This window comes from Leptodactylus fuscus, chromosome 9 (genome assembly GCF_031893055.1).
Source record: "Leptodactylus fuscus isolate aLepFus1 chromosome 9, aLepFus1.hap2, whole genome shotgun sequence".
Lineage (NCBI taxonomy): Eukaryota > Metazoa > Chordata > Amphibia > Anura > Leptodactylidae > Leptodactylus > Leptodactylus fuscus.
The window spans coordinates 70,964,188-70,984,474 of record NC_134273.1 but is presented as its reverse complement, the minus strand read 5'-3'; the positions used below and the strand labels follow the sequence as shown (position 1 = coordinate 70,984,474).

General features: G+C 43.9%; 1 protein-coding gene across 2 annotated transcripts in view; it reads left to right on the top strand.

Annotated features, from left to right (window-relative positions):
- BCAR3 (BCAR3 adaptor protein, NSP family member) overlaps nucleotides 1-20,287 on the top strand; it is a 72,773-nt gene that overhangs the window by 47,207 nt on the left and 5,279 nt on the right. Inside the window, exons 1-5 of one of the 2 annotated variants that reach the window (XM_075286556.1) lie at nucleotides 3,508-4,063; nucleotides 15,009-15,140; nucleotides 17,029-17,483; nucleotides 19,077-19,177; nucleotides 19,446-20,077. In XM_075286556.1, the coding sequence (XP_075142657.1) occupies nucleotides 3,974-4,063; nucleotides 15,009-15,140; nucleotides 17,029-17,483; nucleotides 19,077-19,177; nucleotides 19,446-20,077 (1,410 nt within the window). In that variant the 5' untranslated portion in view covers nucleotides 3,508-3,973. Of the gene's footprint in view, nucleotides 1-3,507; nucleotides 4,064-15,008; nucleotides 15,141-17,028; nucleotides 17,484-19,076; nucleotides 19,178-19,445; nucleotides 20,078-20,287 lie in introns of those variants that run through there. The other variant, XM_075286554.1, reaches the window with a different exon arrangement.

Here is a 20,287-nt window from a genome sequence, read left to right as displayed (position 1 = left end):
GCACCAGGTACTTCCGCTTTGACGTCGGCCGGCCGCTTAACCCCCCGCGTGCCGGCTACGTCCATTCATTTCTATGCAAGCGTGCTGTTCGGATCGTCTGATCCGAACAGTACTTGCTCATCTCTAATGGTATACTGTATATACTGCTCCACCCGGGTTCTGGAGATATCTGTGCTGTTAGTTTCGGCACCGATATCCTTCCACTGTCAGAAAGGCCTGAGGTTTGAGTAGCGCCCTCTCTGACAGTAGTCTTCCATAGTCCTGTTCACTGTAAACTTTATATAAGACAAAAATAATGACACCCCATCTGACTCTCATATGTAAGTGAATGGTGTCATTACGATACTGCTTCATACAATGGCCCCAGCAGAATCCATGGCACAAATGTGAAAATGTCTATAAGCTGCTAGTTACGCCATGACCCAAGGGCCTCCATATGTTCTGTTTAATGGGGATCTGTCATAAAGGGGCCATTTCTAGTTGGGTCTGGGAACCCTATAGCTGGGATTGCCGTTGTTGGTTCATGTGTTAATCACTGTTGTTTGCTGGAATTCCTGAAGACAGAAGTTTCCATGTATCATTGTGGCAGCGGGCAGGCTGTTGAAGTGCTCTTGTTCCATGTTTCCCAGGCTAATGATATCCTTAGAACTGACATTCATGAAAACAGAGTCCCATGACACTTAATTTTCAACCACATAAATTCTCTCAATGACTGTGATTATGACTTTCTCCGGTTTAATCAGTAAACATTACATTCTCCCATAATAAATGGCTGTACACAAGAGAGCTGGATTGGCGAGAGCGCGGCACGCCAAAGAGCTGCTGCCAGGCATGACAGCGCCTGATGTTTGTTTAATATAAGAGCTGAATATTGTATATAGGATCCGGAGGGATATTACACGTTAGTATACGGAAAGGATAGAGGATGGACAGAGAATATTTCTATGTACTAATCTACCCCCGGGGCTTCGGAACTGCCCAGCGCAGTCCGGTCCAGCAGTTCTGCGGTTTTCTTCCGGCAGAAGTCCCTGTCGCAAGATGTCGTTTCCGGTGACGTCCTGTGTCCCTTCCTTACGTTGCTGATTGGTCTCAGTGGTCTAAGGAAAGGGACACGAGATGTCACAGCTGGCGAGGACTTGACGTTGGGTTTAAGCAGAATTTGAAGTGGAATTTGGAGAAGAGTTCTCTGGATTTTGCCGATTTTACCTTTACTGGGCAGGGACAAAATCCAAATTCCACGAGTTGATTTTGACAAATTCTGTGTCCAGTTCCGCATATGGAAAACCTGCGTGACACAGATTTTTTTTATAGCTTGAGGAGGATTCCACTTCAAATTCCTAAATCTGAACACCCCCTAAGTCTCATGTTGGGGAAACGCAACTTTTTTTGTTACAGATTTTGGTGCGTTTTTTTCAGCCAAAGTCAGGAGTGGATGTAGCAGAAGGGAGAAGTATAAGAACTTCCTTTATATTTCCCATTCCTTTTGTAACCATTCTTGGCTTTGGTTCAAAAAAACGCAACAAAATCTGCAACTAAAAAAGCTGCATTTCCGCAATGTGGGGCCTCAGCCTTAGGCCCCTTGGTCCGGAACCGCCGCGCTAAACTTTGTGGGAACAACCGTGGTATGAACGCATTTCGGTTCTTCCCGCAGCGCTTTAAACAGAGTGTTCACAGAGTTTTTCTCCACTGACTTTTTCTTACCATTATATCTACGGGAAAGCCACCGGCTTTTCCATAGATACACTATGTGATCAAAAGTATCCAGAGACCCCCCAAAACATAAGTTTTTCATATTAGGTGCATTGTGCAGCCACCTACTGGCAGGTACTCCATATCAGCGACCTCAGTAGACATTAGACATCGTGAGAGAGCAGAATGGGGCGCTCCGCGGAACTCACGGACTTCGAACGTGGTCAGGTGATTGGGTGCCACACATCACACAGGTCAATGCCAAACGACGCTTCGCTTGGTGTAAGGAGCGTAAACCTTGGACGATTGAACAGTGGAAAAACATTGTGTGGAGTGACGAATCCCGGTACACAATGTGGCGATCCGATGGCAGGGTGTGGGTATGGTGAATGCCCAGTGAACGTCATCTGCCAGTGTGTGTAGTGCCAACAGTAAAATTTGGAGGCGGTGGTGTTATGGTGTGGTCTACATTGATGTTTTAAACACCTTCTTGCTTCCCACTGTTGAAGAGCAATTTGGGGATGGCGATTGCATCTTTCAACACGATGGAGCACCTGTTCATACTGCACAGCGTGTGGCGGAGTGGTTACACGACAATAACATCTCTGTAATGGACTGGCCTGCACACAGTCCTGACTTGAATCCTATACAACACCTTTGGGATGTTTTGGAACGCCGACTTCGTGCCAGGCCTCACCGACCTACATCGATACCTCTCCTCAGTGCAGCACTCCGTCAAGAATGGGCCGCCATTCCCCAAGAAACCTTCCAGCACCTGATTGAACGTCTGCCTGCGAGAGTGGAAGCGTCATCAAGGCTAAGGGTGGGCCAACACCATATTGTATCCAGCATTACCAATGGAGGGCGCCACCAACTTGTAAGTCATTTTCAGCCAGGTGTCCGGATACTTTTGATTACATAGTGTATAATTGACATGCTGCAATTTTCAAAACTGCAACGATTTTTAAAATCGCAGTATATCTTGGCTGCGATTTTTCTGCAAAGCGGGCATGGGATTCGCATAAATCCCTTCCACTTTGCAGATGGCGTTTCCACCGCGGCCAAATCGTGGCGTTTCCAGCCTGTGGGGTCCCGGCCTTAAAAACACTTCAGGCTTAAACATTTGAAATCCATGACTATTCATCAGCAACATTTGCATAGATTTGGGATCTTTCCACTTGGTGCAACATTCACAATAATTACACCTTGGTTCGGGTCACTGGCGCAGTCCTGGTAGTTTTGTGCAATGTAGTCGGGTGATGTACTACCAGGTCCATGCCATCGGCTATTACTTGTGGGATTATTGTAATAGATAATGGTTGATATTTATTACTCGCCAATCTCGCTCCTGCTCAAACCTCTTTTTCGGCCTTCAGAGGTTGCCACATGGTACGTCCTTTTCATTTACATATATGTTTAACCCTTCCTGTTAAATATAGACTTTCCACCTACATATTTAATAAGGTTGTACACATTGCTGGTCCATATGTCTTTGTTGCTCTTCTTCAGCGGCGTGTTACAATATACAGAGGCTTGCGTTTTGTGTACTAGGGGTGTCTAGCACTCGGATGGGACTTGGTGTCGCTGTTTGTGATTTCCCAGCTATATAAACATTGAAGATTTTAGACAACACTGTAAATTATAACAGGATCGCGTCAGATGGTTTAAGCCTTGTAGTCGCCATTGCTTAATGAAAAGCAAACAGAAGGAGATATATAGTAACACAGATACACCCTTATACATGGGTGACACCATAACCTATAGAAGTGTTGGTATTCCCTTGTCTTTATCTAACCTTTTACCCCTTTAATAACCTAAGTGGGCTCTGGGTCATGCTTCATTTTGGGTAGTGCTTGCCCTTGCTGGCACTGTGGATGGAGGACTGAGCAGATGATGACAGAGTCATGATCCAGGCATGGTGCATCAGGTATGCCATTGAGGGTATGATAATCCCGAATGGTTTGTATACAGCTCTGAAAGCCCCCGGGATCTCAGCTGGTGAAGGCTTTCTCAGATGGTTAGAATTTCATTGGTGAGTAAGAGGAATCACATGAGGATTGTAGCTCTCTATACATGGCAGGAGGAGGACTCGCATGCCAGAAAGCACTGACTTCATAGACACTGCTCCATCTGAGCAAATAAACCAAGACAAATGTCAAAGATGTAGCAGCTTGGAGGAAGCGGACACGCAGCTTGTAGGGAGGCAGCAACATTGTGGGGAGGAATAGCAATTCACACTTTAGTCTCCTTGGTGTTTGATCAGAGTCCTAGAGAAGATCTCAAAATGTCCAAGGACTGTTTTTGCAACGTCTTTGAGAATGTCACCGCAGCATTGTGCTGCTTCTACCAGCGGAAACCAATCATTGGGGTTAAGGTAAGTGCGAAGATCGGCATTTTACTGGATTTAGGACTTTCTTTATATTAATGACCTTGTACGAAGGATTTTTCACATCATCGCATCCGTAAAATACATTTATTTTTAGATCATCTGCTTTATCTGACGCTTTAGTACATGTGTCTGGTGTCTGAGTGCCGACACGTTTCATCCTACAAGTTTAACCCTTTTAATGACTTTTTCTTTTAAATTTTACGGATAAGTGACTTACATAGAACTCCATGGAATTGCTTTGTATATTGATAGCTTTTAGTTGTGGAGGATTCTGGTTATGGTTTTTTGGAGTCTTGAGGAAGTTTTTTAGCCTCTAGATACACTGCTTGGACAAGGTGGTGCAGATTGAAGGTTCGACTTGTGTTTAAAGTGGTATTCTGGTTATTTCATGTTGTAGGGGAATCAGCAGGGATCCGGTCAGCAGTGACCACAAGAACAAAGGTCTCTCGAAATAAATGGGAATGGTTGGTGGCCTGTGCATGGCAACTCCGTTAATTTTAAGAGAGTGCCAGAGATACCTGAGCCATACAGTGTTTTCTGTCTCCAGCTGTTCCATGAATGATGCAGCGTCGTCCATGCAGACTCTCCGTCTCAACAGGGAAATAGTTCTCTGTTCTCGTGATCAGCAAGGCTAGAACTACACGGCGACATGTGTCCTGCCACTAAAACCGTTGTGTAATTTTTTATTTTTCTATATTTTTATTTTTTTTAGAGCTGAGATTTGAATCTTGCAAATCAGTCGTATGTGTCTTCCACTGAGGTTTACTTGTGTGTGTGTGTGTGTGTGTGTGTGTGGTTTTGGTTTTTTAAAGAAAGTCACCTATACGTTACCCTCTTCGAAACAATAAAGCTAACGCTAAACTGGCAGGGCCATTTTAATGCATTGGGGGGCTTTGTGCAAACTTTTTGAAACACTCTCAACCCCCACGCCCATAACTTAATTTTACCATAAGGCTACACAGGGGAGTATTGAAATTTTCCTTGCCCTATTTCCCTGTTTAGCCTTAGCATTATTGTTTGGAACGGGTAATTTGAAATAATCTATAGACCCCCTTTAAGGGGAGCCTGTCACCAGAACAGTCCCTGTTGAGCTACATTCACACAACTGGGGTGTAAAATGGCTGTGAAAAACATACAATTTTTCACGGCTGTCTTGGACCTGAGGGGCACCTGTTTTCACGGATCCCCCATACGTTTTAGTTACATACATAGCTGATGAGGTTGGATAAAGACATTAGTCCATCAAGTCCAACCTATAATGAAAACAGCCAAAAATAGAACATAGGATCCGAGAAAATGGCCAAAAATAACCTCGATAGCCCCCGTTCACTGACATTGAAATTAAGGGTCCACTCAGACGGAGGAAAATGGTGAGGAATTTGGTGTGGAATTTCAGCACTGAAAAAAAAGCCTCTTATTGACTTCAATGGGTTTGTTTTTCTGCTAGCGTTTGCCTTTAGTCATGCAGACTGACCATTCATCTCACACCAGCCAATGGACAAACACTCGGTCGGCAGCGCTACAAAAAATGGCGGCGTAGCCCTGGCCTAAGAGATCATTGAGGAGGAGTTTGCCAGGCTCATTTTCGATTCATTTTACCGACTAGACGTAGTAAATATTCTTATTTATTTGTCTTTCTGAAGCCGTCCTGAGATTCCCATAGTCGCTTCCATTTCAGCTAATCCATCCTAATCCTCCCTTGGGAAGTCACAGAGTATTTATGAGTGTGTGCAGCCTGGGAAGAAAACCCAAAATATGCTTCTTTCCAGCCAGAAATGCTGAATCCGTTTCCTTTTTTTTTTGTCCTCTCATTTTTAGATCTGTAGTTTACTATTTATAGCGTCTGGTGTAGCCGATGTACATGACAGTGATCTCCAGTATTACCCAGGCTGCACTGCGTATATACACTAAGGCTTAGTCACATCCACACTACAGTATATACAGGTATTTTATAATGGAGGGCTAGGTTCATGCTCACGACTCGTGTTTTCCTAGTTCAATGTATACATCACGAAATGCTCCCAATGTATACAGCAACATGTGCTCATAGGGTATAAGCTGCCTGATATATATATTAAGACTGGCAATTCTTATGCCAGTCTTGGTTAATTCGCCAGCAGGTGGCGACTCACCAGAATCACTAATAGACTCTGGAGTCTTAGTAATTCTTGTGCATGTCGGCGTCTGATCACAAGTCTACACCAGCCAGGAACCGACTTAGGCCGAAGAAACCGCCAGACATCGGCGGAGAGGAAAGTCCTGCGTGGATGACGTTTCTCTCCACTGCTTTCGGTGTGAAATGGCAGACCCCGTTATAGTCAAATGGGTCCGCCGGTGGCCATGGGTAACCACTGTTTCAGCAATCCCAACGATGGAGAGTCCAGCGCAGAGAACCGACATGAGTTGCTATAAATCTGTCAGGTCTTGGCGCCCCCACACCGACCCACCTAGATTCTTGCCCCACCTCACCCACTTTCTAAGTCAGTGGCCTGTGGGCACAGGGGCCAAGTTGGGGTGCATTTTTGACTACTTTCCTAGGACTAGTGTCCTTTTGGTATACATGACGTAACTGTTGTGAAAAACTCTTTACACACTTTTTATTAAGAGGATTTGACAAAAACAATGTATACTTTGTTTAACATGTAATATCTGTAAAGCAATGCTGCATTGTGGGTTACAGTATGTGGGGGCTGGGACTGCTCTCACACTTTACTACTATACAGACCGTCCAGATGAGAAAACTACAGCAGTCAAGAAATTCGAGACTTGCCGACCTAAAGTTCGCCCTAACCTTTGCCATACTTTGTGTCCCTGCACAGCATCCATATTACATATACTATAAATACTGCGACATGCCATGGGAAAAATAATCTGCAAGAATTTAGATGCAAAATAGAAGCCGTGTTGCCGCACAGCGTTCTTGTGTAATAATAATAGCCCATGATTGATAGCAGGCCACACATACAGATCTATAGAGATCATCATGAGTATTTCTAATGGCATTCAGTATTATAATTGGGCATTAATCATATTTATAGTAAGGTGGGGTTTATCAATGAAGTCAGATACTTATCCTTTAGTCACCACGTGACTATCAAAAGTTGAAGAGCTTTTAGTTACATTCATTAGAAACCACATGATTTCCCCATCCGCCTAGTGTTCGGACACATCCCAGGTTCATCCTGGCCATGGTCCATCCAGAAAGTGCGGGCGCAGCCTCAGATGAGTGTCCTGAGTCTTCCCGCTATTAGTGCAGAATTTGCTAACGGGGTATTTGATATTACTTTCTACACCAGACCGCCCCTTTAAATAGTAACCTATTAATATCCTCTTATTATCGTAAGTGCTATTTACACTCACAGCAGTAAACCTATACCGAAAGCGATTGCTAAACATATTCAGGTAGGTTCACCAAAGGTGAAAGCTGCATTATAGTCTAGTTCCTTGTACCAGGTGCACTGCTATATCCAGCCGGGCTGATTCTTCACATTCTAGCTGAGTATTTATATCCCCGGTCACATCTTTGTATTTTTGCTGCCTCTTGATGCAGCTGCGCCCATTACGTACAGTAGGGAGATTTGGCAAGTAGAGGACTACCCAAAGGTCCATAGAGTGTAGCCTTCTCACGACTCTCATTCGGTATACAGCCAGAGTAGTTATTACGTGATGGCGATTATCAGGCTCCGCCAGTCGTCTCCCCCTCTTATTAGGGCTTTAATTAAGATCTACAATGTTCTCCTCCGCTCTCTGTATCCAGCTGAACATACCATTCATGCAGTTCCCATGTCTTTTGCCCTTAAATTCTAGAGGTCAACAACTGGAAGAATGCAACTTAAAAGTTCCAACATCCACCATAGAGGAATGTCCTACTGAATTATATGGATGCAAATGCAAAATTCTGAAGACAAGCAATGTTTCATTACAGTTATAATTCAGTTCTAAATGGGACACTGCAATGGCGACTAGGGGACAGGTCCCTATGCGGAACTTGCTTTAGTGTGGCACCATACCATTCGTGGGAGATGTATATAAAAAGGGCGCCCTGGTGAGTTGGCATATACCATATACAGAGTGCTGCCCCTAGTTGAGCCTAAAGGAGTTGGTTCAGAAGGAGACAGTGTAAATGCTCAGCCAAGGAGGAAGAAGGGCCCGAGGAGCTGTTTTGGTGAAGGGGAAACACAAGAAGTGCCCCTAATAGGATGCAAGTCTGAGCCAGGCCGGAGAGTGACTACCACTAGCAATGTCAGACTGGCCTAGCAGAAAACTAAAGGATCCCTGGTGGACTTGGGCTCTAACACAGTAATGGTCCACCCACATTTGAAGGGTACTATGGTCCATGTCCTAGGTTTTGTTGGCCGGTGGGCTTCCAGAATTATTTTACCTGAAGAGCTCAATAAACCACAGTCTGTCACTGACCACATGTGACATATAAAATTCTGGGTAAGAGTAGCGAGATATTACCTTAATGAGAAACTGACTCGCTGCAGGTACATGAACTGCAACCATTAAGTCTGGCAGAGGTATTTGGGTATAGTAACTCTAATAACACTGGTGAACGTGTGACAAGGCTCATATAATGGTGCATGGAGACTGATCACTATACTATGTATTGGTATATCCCATGTACAGGTATACAGGACAAAGTACACAGCGTTACTACAGTATATAGAATGCTAGAAATAGAAGTTCACTGTAGGCGCAGCTGGATCCGGTTTTGGTTCTTGGACATCTCGTGTACAGTAGGCCGGTATGTGTGCGCCCGGACCCCGGCCTGAGTGTTGTTTTAGTTGTTGAGGCACAGCTGAGATTTCTTGACCCTTAGGACACATTCCTAAAACTTTCTCAGCATTTGTGTCTCGTAGTAAGAATCTGAAACTTTCCTTGCCCGGAGTTTATGTACTTTCTAGGTCCTCAGACAATGGAGGAGCTTTTAGTACAGCCGAGCATTCATGCAGTCGCCACCCTTTGTGTTACTGACACATGTTAGATTTTACAGCGGTCATAAAAAGAAATCTCTGGTCTAGAGAAATAATTCTTTCCATTGCAGTTCCACCTGAACGTATTTCTTGTCCCTTTGACAAGTAGAAGTTTCCTTCACCAGGCATGCAGTGCTGTGGGTATGTGGGATCCAAAAGCAACTGTGACCACCATGTAGGCCATAAAGGGTTTCCATGCTCCTGAAGAACTTCCAATATTTAAAGGGGTTGTCCAGAAATTGTACAAATCCCCAAGGAGTCCAGGGAAGACGAAGGACTTCCAATGGTGAAGGGTCAGCACTTGCCCAAATGGACAGCGGCTTTGGACACCTGAAGCCTATTCTGGGATTTTTCCAATTCCTAGACAACCCCTTTAATTGTCACAGAGGTGCGGGACAACACCGAGTCATATACCTGTCTTATTTCATGGGCAATGCAAACATGTACAGGTCCTCTATAAGGTTAAGCTGTCACTTGCCTGACAACAGAGATAAGCTAGGCCGCGGTCTGTTTCCGAAGGCAACCAGCAATATTTTTTTCAAATATATGATAAGAGAAAAATGGGTTATGTGGAATGTAGATATTTACATGGTAACTTGTAAAACATTAAAAAAACAGCTCTATAGGTGCCAAAAAAGTGTCAGAATACTGGGCGCAATCGCATGATATGGGATTTATAGTCAGTCTAGTGTGGGCGCAGTGAACAAATAACGTCATAGATAGATCTATATATTTCTGCATACAATTGTTTTGTTCACAACATAGGAAGTGTTACCGATACAATCTCTCCACAGTCTGGAATCCAATATGTAGCTAATAATGAGATTACATGTTACTAGATGCGAGGCGTCCACATGATGTCACCAAGCCCTAAGGGATCTACTGATGGGCCGACACGCCGAGTCTCAGGTGGGCATCAGTTTACACTTACACAGGAAGTATGAGACCTCTCTGCTATTGTGAGACTCATTCTATTACCCCGGGGGCCATACTGTACACTTACTGTCTAAAAGCATCGGATACCGTGTATTAATAACTCTGTGCATGCCGGAGAATTGTCTGGATATTTATAACAGTGGGATGAGACGGAAAGCAAAATATACTATATTTACACTGAACATGTAATAAATGGAGGAGCGGCGACTGGTGCCTTTAAAGTATACATTTTATGTCATTTTACTTAAAAGGGTTTACCAGGCTAAAAAATATTTATATTATATATATATTATCTATATCCTAGGGATAGGTCTGCAATATCAGATTAGTGGGGAGGCCTGATGTCAGAAATCCCCACCGATCACAGAGAATGGAGCAGGACGCAGACAGCTCTGCTCTGTGTGTAGTGGCCAAACCAGGTTTCTACAATTTGGCTTTTATTTAAGTGAATGGAAATTGATCGGCAGTAACTTAGTTTTGCCACTATACAGACAACAGAGCTGTCTGCTTCCTGCTCCATTCTCTGCATATCCGCTCCTGAGCTGAATGGTGGGGGCCCAACACCCCCCAATTTATATTGTATCTTTATATTGGTCAGTGCTCCATTACGGTGACATTCACCCCCATATTCTCTGCTACCAAAATTCCAGAAAAAGCATTAAAATCTGTGAAGAGCTCCCTAAATGCATAGAAGTATGAAGCTACCATTACATTTAGTACTCGCTATATTAATCCACATGTCAGGAGCTCCCCTAATGGCAAGTGCAGGTAGTACAATGGTCTCATTTAACCCTATAGCTGCTCCCCCTAAGTTTTCCTCTTGCACAAACCCTTTCAATACAAGCCATGTCTACTTTGCTAGAATTAAAGATAACTTAGTGGCCACCATTACCAATTGTGTAGGGTTTAGGGACCAACTTTTGCTCTTCTTGTGTAAGTATAACACATCTTATGGCAGGTCTGAATCTCTAGAATTATATTCATCAATCAGAGCTGTAGTGAATTCAGTATGGAGCGTTATCAAGACTATCCTTGAAATTTGCAATTTTTATAACCCCCCCCCCAATTAGTTTTGTCGGTATTGCTTTGGATGAAGCCATTAACCAATGCACCTATTTCACCCAAACCCAAACTGCTGTCATAAAGGGTATAGCAGCAATGATGTGGGTAAAATAGATTACAGTCCAGTTCCCTGAAGTGCCCACAATAGTGAGCGGAGACAGGGTGGGCACATGTGTATTCTGTATACCCAGAGGCTTAGACGTCCCCTGGTAGAGGAGTATTGACATATGCAGAGCTTTGGCTCCAGAATAACATGATCAATACACGGCTAATACCGAGCTAATTGGGGAGGGACGGCCTGAGTGACAGATGTAGTTCTGAGGATCTTCCAGTAATCCTGTATATGAGCTGTAATAATCCAGGCAGATCTGGGTAACAAGCCCTGGCCATAAGCCATAAGCATTGCCTTGTATTTTAGCGTCTATCACTGCGTTAGATTGCATTCATCCTCTTTGGTATAAGCGATGTATTATGTGTTGTGACTATGTATAGTACAGCAGGGCTGGTGTTGTGTAGTATGGCGTGCTCTGCTGTGGACGGACTGGCAGCACATCACAGTATCTGAGTCATTGCGGGGAGTCTGTAACGCTTTCATCTACTTTCAGAAGGAACACTTACGGCTAAGAGTTTCTAATCTTTCAGCCAAGTTACCAAGCCTTTTTTTCCAGACTAGTAAGTGGGATCCAAAATGTTTGTCATGAGTAGATATTACCACCTGCTTTAAAGGGAATGTAATGAAAACTCTATAGAATTGACTAGTCTTAGTCTATTGTTCAGCTTAGTAGCAAGATTGAAAATTGCAGGATATAATGCTTTTGTAAAGGATGGATTGTGACATGGAAAATTAAAAAATAAAATCAACAAAAATTCTAATAGGGGGGCAACACGGTGGCTCAGTGGTTAGCACTGTAGCCTTACAGTGCTGGAGTCTTGGGTTCGAATCCCGCCAGGAACAACAGCTGCAAGGAGTTTGTATGTTCTCCCCATGTTTATGTGGATTTCCTCCCATTCCACAGAGACATACTGATAGGGAAAAAAAGTACATTGTGATCCCTATATGGAGGTCACAATCTACATTAAAAAAAAAAAAAAAAAAATGTAATAGGGACCGTCTAGTCCCAGCAAGTTACCCCTTATCCACAGTATCCGAGCAAGATATCACTGGCTGTCCCCATACTGTATGTGTGCTGTACATGTGCTGTACAATCAGGCACCCTGGTCATAAATGGGGTGCAGAACACTCTGGTTCTTGAGATCGGTGGGACACCCAACAATCAGCAAGTTACCCCCAACCCTGTGGATATTTTTCTGTGGTCTGACAACCCTTTAAAATATGTTTTCCATAAAAAACTTTGTTTAAAAAAAAAATACAGCATTTTTTTTATATACTTACATATTTATCTTAATTTAATCCATTATATTTAGACAAGCTTTGATGCATGTGGACCGTCAAAAGTTTTCAAAACTTTTTTTTATTTTTTTTTATCACAGTATAACTGGTATCATGCACTGGGAGAAAGGGAACTCTTTGTATCCCAGCTGGATTAAAACTAGCTAAACTGAGATGGGGGAGTCTAAGCAGTTCTCTGATCTTTGACCTTGACACTCTTTCAGGGTTTCAGGGAAATCTCCGCTTGGAGTCCTTCACTTTGGACTAGTAAAGGTTGTGGCCAATGGGTATAGTCATGTAGATGCAGATACAGATAGAGGAGCAATAAACAGACGTAAACCACAACTTCAGTAAACTGTTTCTTTACTGGAGAGAAGTTGACGGACACACTTCGACCGTGACAATTGAAATAGGTTTTTAGATAACTTGTATATATCTGTAACAGTGTCTAGATATTACAAGTGGCAGCAGCTAGAAAATATTGAATGCTAGAACAGTCTCTGGAATTAAGCTGTTAGTAATATCTGGGCAGTTCTGGAGTCCCCGCTTAGAGCTCCCTAAGGCGTTTCATCTTGCCAGTATTAAAGGATTATTTTATCTTATCTTATCTTATTACCGGTGCCCAGCTGAAATACATGCATGTTCGCTTGCCCAGGATGCAAGAACTTAGTCTCTCCTGCTGCATTCACAGGAACACCCCTGCTTGTCCACTTCATCCAGATCTCCTTTCCTATACACTGTGCACACATTTCAGGAGCCCGTGCAGGCTCGCATTTTACTTTCTCTAGAAATTTCTCTTAATTGGTGAGAGATCTCATGGTTTCAGAGCTGGCTTATGTAAAATTGAAACATAAGCTGCACAATCCTCTCATTACATTTTCCATATTCTTAAGCATTTTCTAAAGACTCCTTTGTGTCTTGAATGTCCCACAATGGTAACTGGTACATGAGTGACTGGTAATGGGAGGATTAGAGCGAGTCTGTCACCTGGAATTAACATTTCTTCATTCTATACGGCATCAAATCCACTTCTTCTTGGTGCAGGTTTATGTTCTGTTTATGTTGCCTTACACTTCAGATTAATGTCTGACAATTTTCTCAAGATCTGCCAATCTGAAAGAAGATGTGTAACTTGAAGACGAAGGACTCCAGGCAAAACCTGTAATGTGGCCCCTACCTACCTTGTACTGTATAGAAAAACGGTATATTTTATGTGGCAGGGGGACCTTTGGGGCCACACTTGGGTTCAAGTCCCGGTAGTGACTGATACCACTGGACCTCCATTCGCAACGTTCCTGTCTAACATATATGTCAACAAATATTAGCTGAAAGATGGATTGGGCAGATGGATTTCAACATGTCCAATCCTTTTGTTCTTAGTGGATATACAGTATGCTGCTGCAGGAGGTGTTTGGTTGCCGCTTACTCCGCATTCCCAGTTTAGAACATAAGTATACTCAGGCCAAGCCCTGTGTACATGTGCATTTGTGGGGAGTGGGTGGACAAAAATGGCCGGCTAAACTTTGTAAGACCTCTAGATTCAGTGGCTAAATTTACATCTTGCGGGAAAGGGTGAGGACACCCAGGGAGTTAGGTTTCTCTGTATCTCATCCATATCTCTAAATTCAGGGCTAGTTGACCTTTACTAGAAGGGGACTCTTGTGGAGAAAGTGGAATATTTTCCACCATATGATACTCTTGTCCTTTCTTCACATTGGCCCTAATAAAATACATCTGATCTGCAGTATATGCCGAGTATCTTATGGGACTTGTGGCCTAGGGCTGTTCGGCTGGTCTTGTACTGGCTTCTGTTTTGCTGCAACACAATCCTATTATATCCAGGGAGAAAATAACCAGTGACCTGCCAGTCGTACAACTGAAATAGAACGGACTTGCTCAGTGGCGTAACTAAGAATGGCGGGGCCCTGTGGCGAACTTTTGACATGGGCACCCCCCCTCCCTTCCTGACCGACACCAAAGACCTCAACCGAACGACCCCTCCCGCCGCATTCCTGCGTGCTCTATTACGCCACATAGTGGCCCCTGCACACAGTATTATCCCCCATAGTGGCCCCTGCACACAGTATTATCCCCCATAGTGGCCCCTGCACACAGTATTATCCCCCATAGTGGCCCCTGCACACAGTATTATGCCCCATAGTGGCCCCTGCACACAGTATTACTAAGATTCAGTATAACTTGTATTATAAATAAAATGTATTATTATACAAGGCCCCTTTATTTCTGCAGCCGCCGGTCATTCATGAGTTAAGCGATAAGAGTCTGTAGGCTGCAGCTCATAAACCTAGTACAAAGGGCAGCTGGGAGATCTGAAAGTAAACCATAGAGGACCCAGGTGTAGCCTCTGTGCATCCGATCCTTGCGTGAAGGCCTTTGATCACAGGCAGGTTCAGGAACACCCACATCCCAGGGACTGGTGACAGACCATGTGACAGGTGACAAAATGAAAGTTCCTGTTTGCATTGTGGCTGCTGTGGAGGGAGCCGGGTGACACCAGCACAGGAGAGAGTCTCGCCAGGGCTCACGCTCATCTTGTGTCTTTCAGTTCTCTAAAGACCGATATATTATGGATGGAGGGACACCTGACAAACTGAAGAAGGAGCTGGAGGAGGAGCTGAAGCTGAGCAGCGAAGATTTACGCAGTCATGCCTGGTACCATGGCCGGATTCCTCGCCAGGTGAGTGCGGTATTGGGAAGTCATGGGTTAAATGAGTTAGACTAGAGTAGTAAATGGAGACGATGGGAGTTCTAGTATTCATGGACTGGGGTCAGTCGGACGTGGTTGGATAGAGCGGAGCCTTGTAGTCCAGTCCAGTCTTTTCTTCAGTAAGAGCAGGTGTATGGGCGTCCTGTCACTGAAGTCACCGGGCCTGACATGTTTGCTTAACACACCTTCATATACGTGACTGAGCAGAATTCTGAGAAGTCAGAAGTACTGAACCACCCAGGCTGTGACATTATATGCCAAGGGTCACGTGAAGAACTGGTAAAGCCAATTATGTCACCTCGGAGGTGAGGTTTATGATCCCCATAAAATCTAGACTCCTCCAGTAATAGAGAGTATTACCTTGTACAAGCCTTTAAAAAGTTTGCCTACTTGGCTCGTCTTATATACTGAGTGACAACCGCTAATGGTAGCCATTATCCTGTCCACAAGAGTGGTCACCCAGCTTTCCATAAACCCTGTCTGTCTGTATTGTTACACATTGCACATACCCCAGCTCCGGGCATGGATGACAACTTAGTACAGAATAGCACAACCTCCGTGTGCAGTATATATAAAGATAGAGAAATTGGAGGTGATGGCACCCGCACATAATTTGAGGGGTGTGGAGGATATAGTTTCAACCTTGCTTCTTAGGTAGTCTCTTTCCAATATGCGGAGACTGGGATGATATAGACAACACATTATAGTTGGGGGCCCTGCTACAGATTCTGCATTGGGGACCAATATAGAGATACATTAAAAGCCTCATATTCCAACTCCATACAGAATAAAACTGGAATATAGAGATAAGCCTAAATTGGCTTTTTGGCATTCAGAACCCGCATGCCATGTTGGGTGTTATAGTTTACCACTGCTATATTGGATTTCTGTCCTTGTCATGGAGAAGCGCAGTATGGACTCTCTACACGTGACCTGGGCGTACATCCCCGCTTCTTAATAACTAACCGAATTCTATCAGAAGATGTAAATGAGTATACGGCGCTGCCGGTAGATATATAGTAACATGAGAGCAGCGAGCGCATGGATTTTCCTATGATCTCCCTGTATTGTGCTAGTACAATGCCGCCGTTTGAAGTGAAAGAAGCAAATATTATTCCCTCCCCCATTACTGGGGACTGTAATCTCTCGGATGTGGCTGCCGCTGGCGTGACCTCCTGTGCTTGATCCCAGACATGAGGTCAGAGGAGAGAGCAGGGAAATGCTTCCATTACAGGGACTGTATTCTCATGTCACAACCGTAATAGAGAAAATGTCACCGCTCAGTACAAAGAGCAGTGATCCTTAGAAAGAGTCAGATGTCAGCCGCGCCACATCAGCCCGCTGGAACGAAAAAGTATTCACGTGCAAAATCTCTACTGAGAGGTCAGCCATAATTCTGTTGTATTGGAGGAAAGTGGGGTGGACGTGAAGTGTTGGTGACCCTATACAGTCTCCCGTATATACAGGATTAAGCTGTATTCCGAGCAGGGGTCAAAAGCCCCCATTCTTCTGATCAATGGGGGTCTGAGCAGTCCGACCCGCACCAGTCTGCAAGTTATGTCCTATTCTATAACCTGCTATAATGGGGGGAAAGCCTTTCAAGACTGGATAACGCACAGCAGTACAAAGAAGCATCTCCCTTATCCAGACCACCATATATTATACAAGCTGGCCATGTTATTGGAGAAGACCGCCATCCTACGAGACCACTTTCCAAAGCTGTTTAAGTGGTTGCCTCAAAATGCTGGCCCTATATAATCTATATTATTATACAGGGTGACGTATATTGTTATAATAGATTAGGTATATTGTTATTCAGTTGCTTCATTCACTATATTGCACGTTCTTCTCTCTTCAGGTGTCTGAGAGCCTGGTGAGGAGAGATGGCGATTTTCTGATCAGGGATTCGTTGTCCAGCCCTGGAAACTTCGTGCTCACCTGTCAGTGGAAAAATCTCTCGCAGCATTTCAAGATAAACAGAGTAGTCATCCGGCTCAATGAAGCTTACAGTCGGATTCAGTACCAGTTTGAACATGAAAGCTTTGACAACATCCCTGCGTTAGTCAGATACTACGTAGGGAATCGCAAGCCGGTATCGCAGCAGAGCGGAGCCATCATATTCCAGCCCATCAACCGTACAGTGCCACTGAGGTGTATTGAGGAGAAATATGGGGTCTCTCCGGTTAGACGCTTGGAAATGGGAACGCTGGAAGAAAAAACAGAAACCCCTAAAAGACTCAGTCTGAATATAGGCCATGGCCACGGGCACGGGCTGACTCCGGAGCAAAGCCTGATCCGAGGAAATCTGCTGAGGTTTGTGAGAAATCATATATACAACAAATTACTATATATACAGTGTGTGTGTGTGTGTATATATATATATATATATATATATATATATATATATATATATATATATATATATATATATATATGTGTATGTATTGAGCCTGTTAGATTGATAATGCAATATTATATTCAGGCAGGATGTTATAGAGCAGGAGGAGCTGAACAGACGTGTGTGTGTGTGTGTGTGTGTGTGTGTGTGTGTGTGTATATGTATATGTATATATATATATATATATATATATATATATATATATATATATATATATATATATATATATATATATATATATAGGGAAAAGATTCCCATGACATCACTGTGCCTGTGCGTAGTGGGCGGTCCTAGTGAGTGATTGACAGCTATATCTGTATACACATTATCACCAAGTAGGAATCCTCCGACATTAAAAAGGAATTCAGGTTTCAGGAGATAATGTATTTTATTTTATATAATGTAAGATTGACATTTCTTTGTTAAAACTGTAATATCCCTTTAAGATCACTATCTCTAGCCTTCATATTGTATATTCATTAGAAGAACATTGCCACCTAGTGGCCATACTGGCCTACAGGTATATTAAAGGAGTTGTCCAGTTATTCTCTTCCTCTTCACAGGATAGGAGGCTTCTTGTTGATTGGTGAGGGTCATTCTGCTAAGACCCCCACTGATCACAAGAGCTGGGGTGTTTTGCACCCCCACTTCTGAGTGAAGCATTTGGTCGGGCAGGCAAGCGGATTAGAGGGTTTCAGCTATTTCTGGTGCTTCTATTGAAATGAATGGAATAGTGCACTGTTCCGACCAATGGGTCCACTCAAAACTGGGGTGCAAAAGATCTATATATATTACCGGGTCAAGGGTGATCTGCTACGTCATTTCCTGACGGCTGCCAGAACGGTCATTCCACGCCATTGGCGCAGTCCGGTGGTTCCATCCTTGTTGGAATGGCTCCAGGAATTCCTTCTCATTAGGAGGATGGAAGCAATTGTAGCGGAGGATCTGGTGGATTCATCTAAATTCGAGACCCTCTGGCGGCCGTGGATCGCGTTTCAGGATTCGACTGAGTTCTCTTCACTTTTTCCTTAATCTTTCTTCTGGTGTTTTCCTTTTTGGAGTTCGTGGGCGTTTTTCGCCCTTCTCCTCTTTCCTTTATTACCCTGCTCTTCACTTCTATGTTGGTTGTCGTTTTCCTCTCCCCCCTTCTTGTCTCCTGTCTTCGTGGTGTTTTGTCCTCCCCTAGTTCTGTGTTGTTTTGGCATTATTCTTGGGGCCGTGCTGTGTCTGCTTATGCTCCTTTTGACTTGTTTTGATTTACATACTGCTGGCACGTGTGCCTCCTGTTTAGCCCGTCCTGGGCTCTGTTTTGCTTTTGCCATTTTGTAATGCTTTGTGACTCTGTTTCTCTATTTTGAAAATTTCAATAAAATTCAGTTTACACCTATATATATATATTACAAACTATTGCATACCCAATGTGATGCCTAATTCCAGGGGAGAGAACAGTAGGATATTGTGCCTTTACTATGGTGTCTTGTAATGTGTTCTTATGTTGGTCCTTCCAGGAATAAGGAGAAAAGCGGCAGTCATCCGTCCTGTCTAGATAATATGCGGGAAAAGAGACGACCGTTGCACTCTCACCAGTCAGAAAGCTATCTACCGCTCGGTAAGTCTGCAGGTGCTGGAGATATATTACGATATTTCAGTCGCTCCATTTAGATATTGGAACATTGTTGCTTTACAGACCTGACAATATAATCTGTATCATATCTGCCATTAGTCTATCCTATAAACTGACTGTAGGTCATACACATGGGATTGGAATGACCCTAATGAAGGTTATGGAAATGGCCCAGAGGTTAAAGGGCATGTCATTGGTCAGCATACAGCAATGTCTATAATCCGCTATATGAATATGTATATGTGTTTTGTAGGTAGCAGGCAGCCATATCTGTCTCCAGGAATGGATGGGAGACTAACGCCAAGACCCCACGTCTTCAGGACTGGAAGTGAACCTACTCTAAGTCCAACAGAAATCCGTCGGTTTAGCTCTGAGGCTCAGTCTGCAGAGGCGCTGAGGGGATCGGACAGTCAGCTCTGCCCTAGACCCCCTCCAAAGCCAAGCAAGTCATTGTATGTAAAGCAGCCGCAGTCGCCTACAATATGGCAGAACTCGGAAGCGAACTATTGTGAACTGCATCCGACACCTCCAGAGGACTTTGGGTGGACAAAGACACATTCGTCACACAGCAGTTTTGTGGAAAGTCAGAAAGCAGATGAAGAGGAAAGCTTCTCTCTCAGTATCTCAGAACTCAGCTTCCCGCCATTGGAGGACGGTATATCTCAGTGCTCACACACAGAACCCCAGGAGAAGGAGGGCGAGGGAGAGTATATCAGGCCGCTGTACGAGAACGTGTCCGCTTTTAATCCTAATGACTTTAAGTCCATTTTACTCCCACCGGAAAATAAACCCTTGGAAACAGCCCTGCTGAAACGGGCCAAGGAACTGTTTACAAACAATGACCCAAGGACTATTGCCAAACACATCCTCAATATGGACTGCAAGGTAACAGGGCGCGCTTGTCAGAACTGACTGATTGTGGGGGGCTGTATATAGCTCTATACATATATAACGGGTCACACCCTGAAACCGGGCAACAACTGAGACCAAAATGTAACTTCTTATTTTACTCTTAAAAGGAGTCTGTCACCAGAACTCAGCCCTGCAGATAGATAGGTTACTGTCACCAGAATATCACCCCAGCCCTGCAGATAG